The sequence below is a fragment of the Dromiciops gliroides genome, chromosome 1 (assembly GCF_019393635.1).
Source record: "Dromiciops gliroides isolate mDroGli1 chromosome 1, mDroGli1.pri, whole genome shotgun sequence".
Classification (NCBI taxonomy): domain Eukaryota; kingdom Metazoa; phylum Chordata; class Mammalia; order Microbiotheria; family Microbiotheriidae; genus Dromiciops; species Dromiciops gliroides.
This window is the reverse complement of record NC_057861.1, coordinates 670,826,390-670,841,384: the sequence shown is the minus strand read 5'-3', so window position 1 is coordinate 670,841,384 and position 14,995 is coordinate 670,826,390. Positions and strand designations below refer to the sequence as shown.

At 46.1% G+C, this 14,995-nt stretch overlaps 1 protein-coding gene across 3 annotated transcripts in view; it reads right to left on the bottom strand.

Moving 5' to 3' along the window:
* The window catches only part of GUK1 (guanylate kinase 1), a 29,315-nt gene extending 14,323 nt beyond the window's left edge, over positions 1 to 14,992 (bottom strand). The window contains exons 1-3 of one of the 3 annotated variants that reach the window (XM_043977005.1): positions 14,854 to 14,931; positions 14,066 to 14,131; positions 1,020 to 1,133 (exon numbers count right to left, since the gene is read on the bottom strand). In XM_043977005.1, coding sequence (XP_043832940.1) covers positions 1,020 to 1,133; positions 14,066 to 14,093 — 142 coding nt within the window. In that variant the 5' untranslated portion in view covers positions 14,094 to 14,131; positions 14,854 to 14,931. Of the gene's footprint in view, positions 1 to 1,019; positions 1,134 to 2,767; positions 2,864 to 14,065; positions 14,132 to 14,853 lie in introns of those variants that run through there. The other 2 variants (XM_043977004.1, XM_043977006.1) reach the window with 2 other exon arrangements.
* Positions 14,993 to 14,995: the final 3 nt, after the last annotated feature.

The following is a 14,995-nucleotide window of genomic DNA, read 5'->3' as shown; positions in this document are numbered from 1 at the left end:
TTTGGAGTTCCTCTGTGTGCATTGCTCCTAAACCTTCCCTTAAACTTGTTCATCCAATGTGAGTAGGGGTGGGATGCTCCAATTAACTGAGTCTTCTGTTCAGCTCACTGGTTTGTACACTGTGCACCGATGAACAATGTTTAGAAAATGATGTTTCCACTAGCATTCCCTGATGGCTCCTCATGGTGTGGAAGTGACCCTGGCTTCCCTATGGCCTAGGAAGCTGCTGTGCAAGGTGGAAAGCCCTCAAGTATGGCCCCAGTAACAGTCTATCTGTCACTGAGGACCACCCTAGCTGAGGGAGGAGAGGCTCACCACTATGGGACAAAGTGTGTGGCCACAGCATCTCACAATCTCATAATCTATTAAGGTGTGGATGACAGTGTAGGCAGGACGCACAAGGAAAATGGCTAATAATAATGATGATGGTGGTGGTGGTGATAATGCTTTACAAATATCATCTCATTTGATCATCACAACAGCCCTGTGCGATGGCTGCTGTTATTATCCACATTTTAGAAATGGGGAATCTGGGGCAGCTAGGTGGCACAGTGGATAAAGCACTGGCTCTGGATTCAGGAGGACCTGAGTTCAAATCTGGCCTCAGACACTTGACACTTACTAGCTGTGTGACCTTGGGCAAGTCACTTAACTCTCATAGCCCTACCAAAAAAAAAAAAAAAAGAAATGGGGAATCCAAGGCTGATGAAGGAGAGGAAAGGGTTACTACACTAAACTCTCTTGCTCTTCACAGAGAAAGCTTCTTCTATCGATCTGTTCTCAAAGCTTCTTTATGCTCTGGGCTGGGGGTAGGAATGGGAGTGATTTTTCCTGAGGAGGCCAGGATATTCTCCCTCTCATTTGCACTCAGAGCCTTACACTATACAGGGGGCAGCCGGTCTCACCTCTGGGGCAAAGGCAGTGGAGAAAGATGAGCAGTGTCCTCCCTCCTGTTGGGCAGGCCCAGCCTCTACTCCTCAGTTCACCACCACCCCCCCCAGTCAACCACAAATACTCACGAGAGACGCTGAAGCCAAAAATGTTGCCATATTCTTGAAAAAGTTTTTTCAACAAGGTGCTTTTCCCAGCACCTGATGGTCCACTGAGAACAACTGGCCTTGGTCCTGTCATCCCTAGAGGGAGGGAAAAGGAGAGAAGGAAGAGGGAAAAGAGGGGAAGGAGGGAGAGAAAGGGAGGAAAGGGGAGAGGGGGAGGAGAGGAGAGGGGAAGGAAGGAGAGAGGGGAAAAGAGGAGGGGAGAGAGAAAGAAAGGAGAGATGGAGGGGAGGGAAGAAAGAAGAAGGGGAGAGAGAAAGAGGAGAGAATAGGCAGAGAAGTGAGGGGAGGAAGGGAAAGGAAGAGAAGAAAGAGATCTCTCAAGGGAGGGAAGAAAGGAAAAAGGAAGATAGGAAAGAGGAAAAGAGGGAGAGAAAAGATAGAAGGGGAGAGAGAAGAGAAAAAGGAAAGGAGAGGAAAGAAGGGGAAAGAGAGAAGAGGAGGGAGAAAGGACACACAGAAGGTGAGAGAAAGGAGAGACAGGAGAATGGAGAAGGGGGGGTGAGAGGAGAGCAAAGTTTTAACTTGGCAGTGGCAACCTTGTGCTCGGCTTTACCCCAGTTCCTCACCTATCCCAATCCCCGAAGCCAGATTTCCTCCAGGGCTTAGTTGGCAGGAAAATGACACTGATCCCAACTGCACCAATTAAAGCCAACAAATTCAATTAAACAAATATTTAAGTGCCTACCATGAAACGGGTTGTATGCTCCTTCTTAGGGACAAATAAATAATGACAGAGGAACTTAAGACTCTAGTGGGGGGAAGACATGCACAAAAATTATGATACAAGGGAGAAGGAACTAAGTCTAAGGGTGAGAACTAAGCAAAGTGCTAGGAGAAAGAAAGTGGTTCTCCTAACAAAAACTCCACCCCCCCCACTTCCCTCCCTCCCTCTCCTTTCCTTCTTCCCTTCATCCTTCTCTTTCCATCTTTCCCTCCCTTTTTCCCTCTCTCTTCCCAGCCTTAATCCCCTTCTTTAAGGAACAAGCTCTGTTTTCACATTATATTTCCTTCTCCCTCCAGATTTCTATTGGACTTGCAAATCCTCCCCGATGAATGGCTTTTTAAGAAATAAAAACATGCACCTGCTGCTTTCTGTAATCTGGCTCCAGTGTACTTTTTCAGTCGTCTGTCTGTCTCTCTCCCCTCCCATTTGCACACCATCCTCCTCCCTCTCCAGTCCCTCTAACTTTACTCACACCCTATCTCTCACCTGAATCAGATCCTCCAGCAGCCCGCCCCGCCCTACCCCACAGTGTCACCTACATTTCTGGATGCCTGTCCCTCCCTCCAACTCCACGGGCTTTCTCAGCTGAAATGTGGCCTCTCCCACAGACAACCCATTTCTCTGTGGCAGCTGAGAAGAACCTAAGAGCTGATCTGCCATCACCCTGTCATTTCTGCAGCAGAGATACAAGCCTCCTGTGCCCCCACCCAGCCTGAGAGCTCCCTGAGTGGCTTTGGATCCCTAGCATAGCAGATGCTTAATGTTTCTTGAGTTGGATCGAGAAGAAAACTGCTAGGATCCTCTAACGCTTCGCCAGTTCCTGTCTCTGGAGGCTGTCAAGGGCAAAAAAATAAAATAAAAAAGAAGCTTCCATCTTTGGCTCCATGCCTGGGCTCTCAGGTGCCCTCGGTCACCCACAGCCTCAGCTCCCCATCCGTCTTTGCTGATAGGTGTAAACTTGCCTCCCCCGATCTCCAGCACTTACTTCTGATTTCAGCCCCCTCTGGCAATGCTAAGTATGGTTCTGGGTAAAAAAAAAAAATAGCCCACTCTAGGTCAGAGAGTTTAGGAGGCGACAGGAGGAATACGCCTTGAGCTGGGCTGGGCTGAGCCTTAAATACAGACAGGGCGTCTTTGAAGAGCCAATGAACACTTCCTGCCAGGGTCTTAGCCTAAGCCGCTCTGCTTCTAGCCCTGCTGGTCTTATCCTAAAGCTCTCGGGGATAAGTCGTCACCAGCTCTCAAAAAGCCTGCGGCTCCTCTCCACCGGCCAAACTCCCTTCTTCCCTGATTCCCATCCCAAAAAGTGAGCGCTCCCTCCTCAAACCGTCAGCTTTGTCTGGGTCTCTCCTTTGCCCCCATCACATTCCGCAGTATGTTTGCTCATTTACTGTGGAATACCACTCTCCCCAGCCCCTCCACTCCCAGCGGACTGTGACCGGTTTCATTTTTGCACCCTTAGACTCTCTGAACTCAGTAGGTGTTTGTTTAACTAATGTTTGTGAAACTGAATTTGTTCATTCAGCAAGTACTTCCTGAGCCTTTACTGTGGATAGCCCCTGCTCTTGGGAAGTTTACAATATAATAGGAGAAATCAGATAATAGCCCCTGCCCTTTGGAAGTTTACAGAAATCAGATGAAAGGTCAAAGCTGGAAGGGGCCTTCAGGATCATTTAGCTCCATGCTCTGGTTTTACAAAGAAACCGAGACCCAGAGAGGAGAAGGGACCTGTCCAGGGTCTCACAGTTACCAAGTGTCAGAGTCAGGATCCAAACATGGATTTTTTTTTTTCCTTAAGATTTAAGTATTATGGGGGCGGCTAGGTGGCGCAGTGGATAAAGCACCGGCCCTGGATTCAGGAGTACCTGAGTTCAAATCCGGCCTCAGACACTTGACACTTACTAGCTGTGTGACCCTGGGCAAGTCACTTAACCCCCATTGCCCCGTAAAAAAAAAAAAAAAAAAAAAAGATTTAAGTATTATGGGGCAGCTAGGTGGCGCAGTGGATAAAGCACCTGCTCTGGATTCAGGAGGACCTGAGTTCAAATATGACACTTACTAGCTGTGTGACCCTGGGCAAGTCACTTAACCTTCATTGCTCTCGGGGATAAGTCGTCACCAGCTCTCAAAAAGCCTGCGGCTCCTCTCCACCGCCCCCCCCAATATTTAAGTATTTATTCATAGATATATTTGTTCTTTGACTGGGTGGCAGACCTTTATGTGAAAGAGTAGAATGTAGGGGGCAGCTAGGTGGTTCAGTGAATAAAGCACTAGCCCTGGATTCAGGAGGACCTGAGTTCAAATCTGGCCTCAGACACTTGACACTTACTAGCTGTGTGACCCTGAAGAAGTCACTTAACCCTCATTGCCCCACAAAAGAAATTAAAAACACACCAAAAACAAACAAACAAAAAAACCCCCAAACATTGAGTTGGAGAAGATTCTATAAACATAGCATCTTCTGATTTTCAGCAGATGGTCCATAACTGTTGATCTCTTTACCAAACATCCCATACACCAAAGTCGTCAAGGTTTTGCTTGCTGGCCCATTCCTCTGAGACTCAGAAGAAAAAAAATCTATGCTTAGGTGTTGTTTATATTTAACCCAAGAAGGGAAAAGGAGAGCTATAGATGAACTCTTTCCTAATTTTTTTATCCTTTAATATACTCCTCATTTAAAACATCATGATTTGGAAAAGGCTTTCCAAATCCAGAAAAAAAGAAAAAAGAAAAGGAACTGTGGAATATGGACACTGATTGGACCATACTATTTCTTTTGTTTTTGGTGCTGTTGTTTTTCTTTTTTGAGGTTTTTCCTTTTTGCTCTGATTCTTCTCGTATAACATGACTAATGCAGAAATACGTTTAATGTTTTATATATATATAACCTATATCAGATTACCCGCTGTCTAGGGGAGGGGGGGAGGGAGGAAGAAAAATTTGAAATTGGAAATCTTATCTAAACAAATGTTGAAAATGAAAATAAACAAACATTTTTATTAAAAAAACAACATGATTCCCCTGACAGAAAATACTTAGAAATCACTCCTTTCTCTACCTAACCTTTCCAAAAGCCAAAGAATACATCAAAAAACACATTAGTGGGGCAGCCTGGTGGTGCAGTGGATAGAGCACAGGCCCTGGAGTCAGGAGGACCTGAGTTCAAATCTGGTTTCAGACACTTGACACTTACTAGCTGTGTGACCCTGGGCAAGTCACTTAACCCCAACTGCCTTATCAAAACAAAACAAAACAAACAAAAAAACATTAGCTCAGAAAAAGAATGCAGAAACAAATGAATGAATGAATGAATGACAATTAGTATAATATAGGATTTTAAGGTTTGGAAAGCACTTTACAAATAATAGCTCATTTTACCCTTACATCATCCCTTGAAGCTAGATGGTATTATTATCCTAATTTTATAGAGAAGGCAACTAAGGTGGACAGAGTTTAAGTGGCTTGCTCAAGAACCTAGAGTGACTGAGTTTCAGTTTAAACTCAAGTCTTCCTGACTCTAGGTCCAGCAGTCCACGCACCGCTAACCCAGGTTTTCCACATCTTGGTTCAGGGCCCAGAAAGGGGCCATAGGACACATTAGGCAAATAATCCACGATCCAAGAGAAGAAGACACAAGATGATTACTGCTAAGTGCCTTGGCCTGGTACAGCTCAAGAGCTGTGACATCCACTGGGGTATGGCTGAATGATTGTAGTATGTGTGTATGAGGAAAGAAATGACAAAAATAAATGGGTACGGAGAAGCATGGAAAGACTGGCATGAACTGATGCAAAGTGAAGAAAACAGAGTCAGGAAAACAATACAAAGGACTATGATGATATAAATGGAAAGAATAGACAACACAAAATGACTCAAGGTGAATATTGTGAGATAGAGCTTCCCCAACTCCCCTGCAGAGGAGTCCCATGGGAATATGTAATTACAGATTTTTTCCCCCAATATATTGATCAGTTTTACTGATTTTCCCCCTCTTCTTTCTTCAAAAGAAAGTATTAAAAGGGATGGTTTTGGGGCAGCTAGGTGGCACAGTGGATAGAGCACTGACCCTGAAGTCGGGAGTACCTGAGTTCAAATCCGGCCTCAGACACTTAACACTTACTAGCTGTGTGACCCTGGGCAAGTCACTTAACCCCAATTGCCTCACTAAAAAAAAAAAAATTAAAAAAAAAAAAGGGATGGTTTTCTGGGAGGGGGAAGAGGAGAGACACAAGGGGAAATCTAGGCAATGTAAACAGAAAAGATAACAATAAAAACTTTAAAAAACACTAGGACTTCAAAGGATAGAGAGCTCTTATAGGATGTGGGGCTATCTGGCTCTAGGCTTTCTGCAAAAGATGGTGTTTGGGGTAGTTCTTGAAGGGCGCATGGGATTTTTCCTAAGTGAGGAAAGCGAGAGCTCTATAAAATTCTATGATGATTCTACCTCTGCATGTGAGGGGGTTGGAAAGAGCACTCAGGCATCTATAACCTACTTTTCCCAGAGATGATAACAAGCAGAGTAGCTAGCATTTATAGAGTGTTTTTTTAAAATGTGCATTATCCAATTTTATCTTCATATGAGGTTAAAAAAAAACCGCCCTTGCATTCTGCAGGGTGGAAAGAGAGGCTTATCAGAACTCCCCTGCTCTTGGCTTTAGGGAATATTCCCAGGAGCCAATGACTCCTAGACTCTCAGAGTTCTAAGTGGCCTGTCCAGAATTGAACCTGTTTATTTTCCAGGTGTGGAAACATTAGCTCAGAGGGTTTTTAAGGGATCTGACCCAAAGTCCCAGAGCTAGTTATTAGCAGAGGAGGAACAAAACAACAAATAAATAACTTGGGTCTCTTGGCTCCCAGCCCAGGGTTCCTCTCACCAAACAGTGTTTTCTCCTCTTTGTGATGCTTTCCAGTTTTCCAAGCATTGTTATCTATGTCCTTTCATTGGGTCGAGTTATCCCTGCAGTAGAGAGAGGCAGGGCAGGGATGATTCTTCCCGTCTGACAGATGAGGAATTGGTATTAAGCTCATGACTCTGCCCTTCCACACAGCTTAGAGGACCTAGCATGGAGGGCAGGCCCTGTTTCAAATGATTTGTCATTTCACACATTCTCTGGATATTGCCTCGGATTTCCACACCACAGCTTTGTTTGGTATTCATTCCTTTGCTGGCTAATCTGATAGCTTGTGTTTCCCCAGGGTTTCCTTTCTCATTCACCAAGCCTTCTCCTCACAACCATCTTGTGTAGTAGGTAGAATTCATCTGAATTTCCTCCTCAGCTCAGTCGAGAGACATTTTCTTTTCTCCATAAAATAATCCACCCTGCTTGCCACCACCTGATTCCTGAAAAGTTTGCTACGTTGGTCATATCACCCCCTTTCATAAAAACCTTCCAAGGTTTCCTTTTACCTCTCATCTGGTCTCTGAGGTCCCTTAGGCTTCTACTATTCTCTTATTCCAAACTCCTTAGCCTGACATTTGAGGCTTCCACCATGTGGCTCTAAAAGAACTTTCTAGGTTTATCTGCCACCTGTCCACCAAAGTCACCTTCCACTCTCCAGCAAGGAAGGCTGTGGCCTCATTTTGTCCAGGGGACACCTGGCACTATTCTCTCTCCAGGGTTTTGCCTCTCCTGCAGATTGCTCAAGAATGCCTACCCACATCCTCTGGGGCCTCCAAGGTCCAGCTCAAATCTCACATCCTACCAGAAGCTTTCCCTGACCATCCTAGTCAACAGCAATCTCTTTCTCCTTTGCACGCCCACATTACCTACTGTCTGAACCATTCAGTTAACACTTTTTGGTATTAAACAATCTGTGAGTTCATCAATGTGGGTACTTCTTTCCCTGAAGAATACTGATGCAAATCACAGGCTGGCTGATGTGATCTCCAGAGTCCCTTCCTTATGATGGGCTCTGAGGCCCTGAAAAATCTCCAGCACCCCAAGAATCCTCTAAGGAAGATCACTGCCAGGCCCCCATGTGGAGGTCAGTGAATGTTACCGTATTCGAGGATCTGCGATTTCATTAGTGTGGGCCACCCTTCGCAGATGGATAAGTCTCCTCTGTGCCTTGGCAGAGTTACTGGGGCAAAATAATTCATACCCTGGTGACCAACCTTCTGGTTCTGAGCCTCACTCTGCACACCTAGAGAGGCTGGTCTACAAGACATAGTGTAGGGACGGCATTGGAGCCGGGAATCAGGAAGGTGAGGATCACGTTCTGCTTCAGTTTCTACATGTGTTATCCCAAGCACATTACTTAACCTGGATTGCCTCAGTTTCCTCATCTGTAAAATGAAGAACAGGACTCAACTTCTAAGGTCTCTTCTCCCTTCTTCCCTAGGATGACAGACAAACTGTCTATTCCTAGGCCTATTTTTTTTTTTTGTGGGGCAATGAGGGTTAAGTGACTTGCCTAGGGTCATGAAGCTAGTAAGTGTAAAGTGTCTGAGGCCACATTTGAACTCAGGTCCTCCTGAATCCAGGGCCAGTGCTTTATCCACTGCGCCACCTAGCTACGCCCCCATAGGCCTATTCTTAATATCTACGCACTGTGCCAAAACTTGAACTTTCAGGCCTAACCTTAGAAAGCCCACTGTCACATCTGTGCCATGATGAGGATGGTAGTGAAGGGACCTGGTATTTGTCAGTCATTTGTCACTGAGTTTCAGCAGCTGCTTTATCAAATGTATACATTTTCTATCTCTAACTAGACTGTAAACTCCTTGAGGGCAGGGGCCAGATTCTTTGTACTCTGAACATTGCCTGAAAGAGCCTTCATCACATGGTGCTACTCTTCAAGAATGCAGGATTTCAATGGTATACGTCAGAACGCTACCAGGGCAGAGAACAGCTTATCCACACCTTAACAGACTATTGCCTAGGTGGATGTGACTGAAAAAATTTGTCTCCTGGTGGCCAGCTCTCTGGTGATGAACCCATGGGCACTTAGCTAGGTTAGTCCTTGGAGAACTGACACATACTAGAACACAGTTTTCACAGAAGTCTGTCCAACTTGGTAAAATCTGTCTGTGCTTGGCCTCCACTGATGCCTTTGGGAGTTCAGGTCATTGTCATGTCAGAATAAAGCAGCAGAGCCCTTTTGTGGAGGCCTTAACAGAACAGGCCTCAATCAATGTTTGACAGATATTCCATTGTCTCTCTGGGCTTTTATTGTGGCTGTGCTAGAAAAAGGGACACCACAGTGTGGCACAAGCATGAAGTCAGCTGAAGGCAGGCTGGAGAAGGAAAAGTCATTCACTTCAAAGCCAATGCCGCTGTCTTGCCCTGGGCACTGAAGCAATTCCAAGGCGGAAGGCATCTAAGTCAGAATCTACAAAGTACTTTTTATAGACAAAATAATGATAGAAGGGCCTTCAGTACAGTACATAAGACACTGTTCCTACTTGCAATTTACCCATCAAAGATAAAACACACAGAAGAAAAAGGACAAAGGGCTGCTCCTACGACAATGACTGACTTCAATTCCAAATTCTTTGCAAGGTCTTCCATTATATACCCTTCCCTTCCTCTGCCCCTGCCCCAACCCCTTGCCTAGGTGAGGCTCCTGACAGATTTCCTTGTCTGGAATGCCCTACTCGGTAAATTTTGTGTGTGTGTTGAGGAGTCAGGGGAACAAACCCTGCTACTCTTGAAGGAATTTAATAACAGACCGGTTTAGGGATCAAAAGATGTCAACATGTGACAGGTGTGGTAAGCCACCAGGCCCACCAGAGACAGAGGCAGCCCTAGGAAGCCAGTTTCCAAATCGTAACAGGGCAAGAAAACAGGAAAAGCCTTTCTCCCTCAGATAGGCCTGCCCTCGACTTCAAGGTCCTTATGTCCCTGGTAGGTCATCCACTTCTCTTTTCTTCACCCTTCAGCCCTGCAAGCAACCCCCTACTCCCTGCAGCCCAATCCAAAAAGGAACTGGACCAATAGGTACCAATGGTCTCTGCCTGCCTGTATGGGGGCCCTGGTAGGCTCTAGGGAGCCTCAGGAAGGAGCACCGAGTAGGGCAACCTTGGAATCTCTATGGCTCTAATCTGGTGGGTGAGTAACAATTGGGTAACACCTAAACTGACAGGCGACTAGTTATCACCCCACCTTTGCTGATGCTAGAATCCACTGGCAATGGGCAAAACTTTCAAACCGGGGTCCCAGAAACAGGTCAGAGTCTGCTGCTTCCTGACCCAACCTTTCCAGTCACCTTTCGCATTTTCACTGAACTACCTGCTGTTCACTAATTTAATTACCTCATCAAGAAAGACAGTCCCCTGTGTCTAGAACTAATTCCTCCCTCTTCTCTGACCATTCGAAGTTTTCTTTCCCTTCAAGGCCCAACTTCTATGTCCCTTCTTTCGTGAAGTCTCTTCTGATCTCCAGGTCAAGTAAACCCTCCTTTGTCCCTAGCATCCCATCTTCTAGCACACACATACATACACATATACATACACACACATACATCGTACAATCCTGGACACAGTAGGCCATTAATAATGTTGGTTGAATTAACAGTAACCCAGAGGGGATGAAATTTTCAAACCTGCCCAGAGCACACAGATGCCTTTCTCCTGGTGCTGTCTTTGCTAACACTGCAGGTGACAACACGGCTTGGCATTTATTCTTTTTTCTCAAATTTCCTCTGGACTGTTTGGCTGAGAAGGGACAGGTCTCAAACCCATCCTAAACCAAAATAAGGTATGTGCTAGGGGAAGGTACCTATGGAGCTCAGAGGCCAGGAAAAAAAAGCCCTACACACACTCCTAAACCACCCCTAAAGAGAAGCAAAACATGGTCGCTAGTCATTCAGGAATCGGAAAAAGCATTAGTTAAACATTTACAAAGTGCCCTGCACGCTGCTAAGTTCTACAAAGAAAGACCAAAGATGGTCCCTGCCCTAGAGAAGTTCACAATCTAAACGGTGTGACAGCATGCAAATAACGATATACAAACAAGCTCTATATAGGATAATAGGAAATAATTGACAGAGGGAAGGCATGAGAATTAATTAGCTTGGGACTTGGAAACTAGGGAAGCTAGGAGGCTGGAATGAGCATTCCAGGAATGGGGACAGTCAGAGAAAATGTCCAGAGGCAAGAGTTGGGAGTTTTCTGTTTGTTGAACAGCACGGAGGTGTGGGGGGCAGGGGGGTTTATATCATCAAAATAAGTCACATGTTCCTAGGGTGAAAGAGAGATCTCCTACCAGATTCTCCACACCCTCCAAGATGGGAGGGCACTGACCTAAAGTCCTCATAGGATGAGATTTGTGGCTGGAAGAGAGCTCTTGTAAAGAAGGGGGCCCGTAAAGGTTAACTCACTTACCCAAGGTCACCAAGGTAGTAAGGATCTAAGCCCAGTCCTCCCACCACTTCATCATGGCCACCAGTTCTAACTATCTGCTGTAGCTCCCTTCTGGCTCTTACATTCTATATTCTAGAGATTCTTCCAGCTCTGACACTGTATGTTCTAAAGTTCCTTAAGTCAGAGCAATGTGTCCTAACCCACATTATATCAGAGACCAGTCAAATAGCTATATTTTCTCCTGTCCAGACTGGCACTATGTGGGAACTGAGATTTCTCAGGAGTGAGAGGGCCTAGGGAGAATGAGGGGACAAGTTGGAAGGGCAGAGTAGGGTTTAGGGAGGAGTTGTTTTTTCAACTTGCTGGTTCTGAGTAATTAGGACCTTTGGCATTATGTGTCCTGATACAGGAGAGGAAGCCACAGCATTTGATGAAGAGAGCACATGCTATAAGATGTGGCTGTTCTTCAGTTAGCTTTACCTAAGTGTTTTCCATGTTAAGATTTCATCAATTTTCATGTCAAAGATGGATTGGGGGGGAAGGGGGGCAGGAGTTTGTTTTTGTTTTTGTTTGGTGAGGCAATTGGGGTTAAGTGACTTGCCCAGGGTCACACAGCCAGTAAGTGTTAAGTGTCTGAGGCCGGATTTGAACTCAGGTCCTCCTGAATCCAGGGCTGGTGCTCTATCCACTGCACCACCTAGCTGCCCTAGGAGTTTGTTAAAGGGAAATGATTTGGGTGTAAAAGCAAAGGGCAAAAAGAAAACTTTAACAAATAATAAGCTATATCTTTGCATAGGAAAGGTGGTACATTTTTTATTACTAAGTATTCTTTTATCAAACTAAAAATAAAAGTAACACAAGTTTATTCACTACCAACTTTAACGCTCTCGTTTCCCCTATGACCAGCACCGTGATCAACACAGCTCAGGAAAGGAGACAGAATGGCATTACTTTTTTCCAAAAAAAAAAAAAAAGGTTTTTTTTCTATTACTCCCACATGAGGCTGAAGGGAATGGGTTAGATGAGGAACTGAAAAAGGGGAAGAAATTGTTTTTAATTTGTTTCACAAGCGATTCCCTTTTCAGCTTCTCTTCCTAATCAGTAGCTCTCCTGTCTGTCTCCAAACACCAAACTATTTTTGTGGATTTCCCAGTCTTAAGGTGTGGATGAATGGGTTGGAGGAGTGAGGCTGGGTGTTTGAAGCATGGCCAAATTAAGAGGAGGTCTTCCTAACAACTAAATAAGGACGTGGCTAATCTTGTAGCCCTACCCCAACCTCTCCCTAGGATTTCAGTCCTGCTTCTCCAACTGCCTCCTAGATATCCTCACCTACGTTTGCTACCAGCACCTCAAAGTCAAAATGACACCAAAGGAGCTTACCCATCTATCCCCTAAGCCCTCTCTTCTTCCAACTTCTCTATTTCTGTTGTTCGCATCATGATCTTCCCAATCCCCCAAACTTGCTTTTTTTTTCTTTTTTGGGGGGGAGGGGGAGGCAATTGGGGTTAAGTGACTTGCCCAGGGTCACACAGCTAGTAAGTGTTTAGTGTTTGAGGCTGGATTTGAACTCAGGTCCTCCTGAATCCAGGGCCAGTGTTCTATCCACTTCGCCACCTAGCTGCCCCCCCAATCCCCCAGAATTGAATCCTTGGGGTCCTCATCCTTCACATCTAATCAACTGCTGGGTCCTACTGATTCTACTTCTAAGATGTAACTTGCCTCTATACCCTCTTCTCCATGCTTATTGATACTACCCTGTTCAGGCTCTATCTCTTCTTGCCTAAACTGCTATAATTATCTCCTAACTGGCTGCTGCCTCTGTTATCTTCCCTCTAAAATTCAGCCCTCAGACTGGGGCGGAAGGGGGGGGGACGAATCACATAAACGAAGCAGTATAGATAAAAAGCCCTTGGTAAGCCACATTTATTGTCGTTATAAACCCTTGACTGTAGCATCCAAGGCCCTTCACAATCTGACTCCAACCTGTCATCTCATAATATTCCCACAAATTTTACCTTCTTCATTCTGTCTTTGTTCATGTCATCCTAAGATTCTTGGATGAACAGACTCTCCAGCTCCCTCTCTCTTTTTAAAACTTCCTACTTTCAAGGTCCACCTCTGGTTCCAGTTCTTCTATGAAGTTCTTCTCTCCCCCACCCTCCCCGTTCAAGTAAAAGGAAACTCTTTCCTCATCCTTCTTATAGCCCTTTGCCTGGGCACATATTCTATCAGTTATTCCTGCATTCGTCTTTAGCCACAGAGGCTCTAATAATAGTGCTGGGAGAGTCTGTATCAGCTCAGCCCTGGACCATGTGAAGATCGGTTCAAGGAGCCGAGAATGTTTCACCTGGATGAGAGAAGGTTCAGGGGGATCATGACAACTATTTTGAGTGGCTGACAGGCTATTATAACATGGAAAGAGATAGGTTTGTTCTGTTTCAACTCTGAGGGAAGAACCAAAAACAATGGGTAGAAGCTGCCAAGAGGCAATCTAGTCTTGATATTAGGAAGCACTTTCTAATAATAACAGCCATTCAAAAGTGGAATGTGATGCCTGAGGAGGCAGTAGATCCTACCTCACTTAAGGTCTTTTAAGCAAAGAATTTTGTTGGTACATGGTCCTGAAGATTCCTTTTTTTTTTGTTTTGTTTTGTTTTTTTTAGTGAGGCAATTGGGGTTAAGTGACTTGCCCAGGGTCACACAGCTAGTAAGTGTTAAGTATCTGAGGCTGGATTTGAACTCAGGTCCTCCTGACTCCAGGGCTGGTGCTCTATCCACTGCGCCACCTAGCTGCCCAGAAGATTCCTTTTTAAGTACGGACTAGACTAGGAGGCCACCAAAGTCCCTTCCAATTCTGAAATCTGGTACTTCTTCGATCTTTCCCCTCAATTCTGCCCACGTCCTTGCTCATACAATACACTGAGTTACCATTTGCTCCACTGAACTGAACCTTTCCCAATACAACATAATCATACTGACCCGAAGCAAAATTCAGAGGAACTTCCATCGGGTTAAATTCGGCAGAAATATTGTTGCTTTAAAAAACTGCAAAACCGAATTGAGTTAAACATTATTTACATTTCCCTCTTTTTCCTGTATCCCCAGTGCTTAGAGTACACAGTAGGCACTTAATACATGCTTGCTGATTACGTAAAACGACCTCAGTCAAGAGCAACACGTATCACTCAGTGTCGGGGCTATAAGGCCAGATAACTAGGGACATGACGACTACCACATCAGGGGATGAAAAACGTGGCAGGAGGGTCACAAGCGGACCGTGCTCGGCCAGGGGGTATCCCGCGATGGAAAGGATGCGAGCACTGGCCCGGTCGGGAGGAAGCTCCACGCGACGCAGGCACAAGTTTCACGCCTCCCACCCAGCAGGCCCCGGAGGGTGGGGAGCGTGGGGACAGCGTAGGGCTGGGGGCCCGGGGTTTCGGGGGACCCTGGGTTTGGGGGACCTAGGAATCATCCTTATTGGCGACGTGATGCTGGCCACGCGCCGGGCAAGACCAAAAGGAGGCGAGGTCCCCGCCGCACTAAATGCGCCCAGGTGTCCCCACCCGACTGCAGCCAGTCCTAGCTCTCGTATCCCTGCGGGGCTGTGTGTCCCGTCCCGGCTCCCGTCCCCCGGATCCCTCTCCGCAGACCTTGCCTGTCCCCTCCCGGCTCCCGTCCCTTCGGGACGGCTCCTGGTAAGCAGCAGGTGGGGAGGGAGAGGAGATCCACCAGTCTCCAGATGCCCTTCCCTGCCCTCGTAGCCTCACCTGCCTTCCGGGCTCCGATGGTGGAGGCAGAGGCCGTAGCTACACCCGCTGCGGCTGCCAGCTTCGGCCAGACACGCCAGCTCATGAAGGCGGACTCAGAGGCACGAGTGCAGCCACGCCCCCTTCTGCGTCATTACTGCGC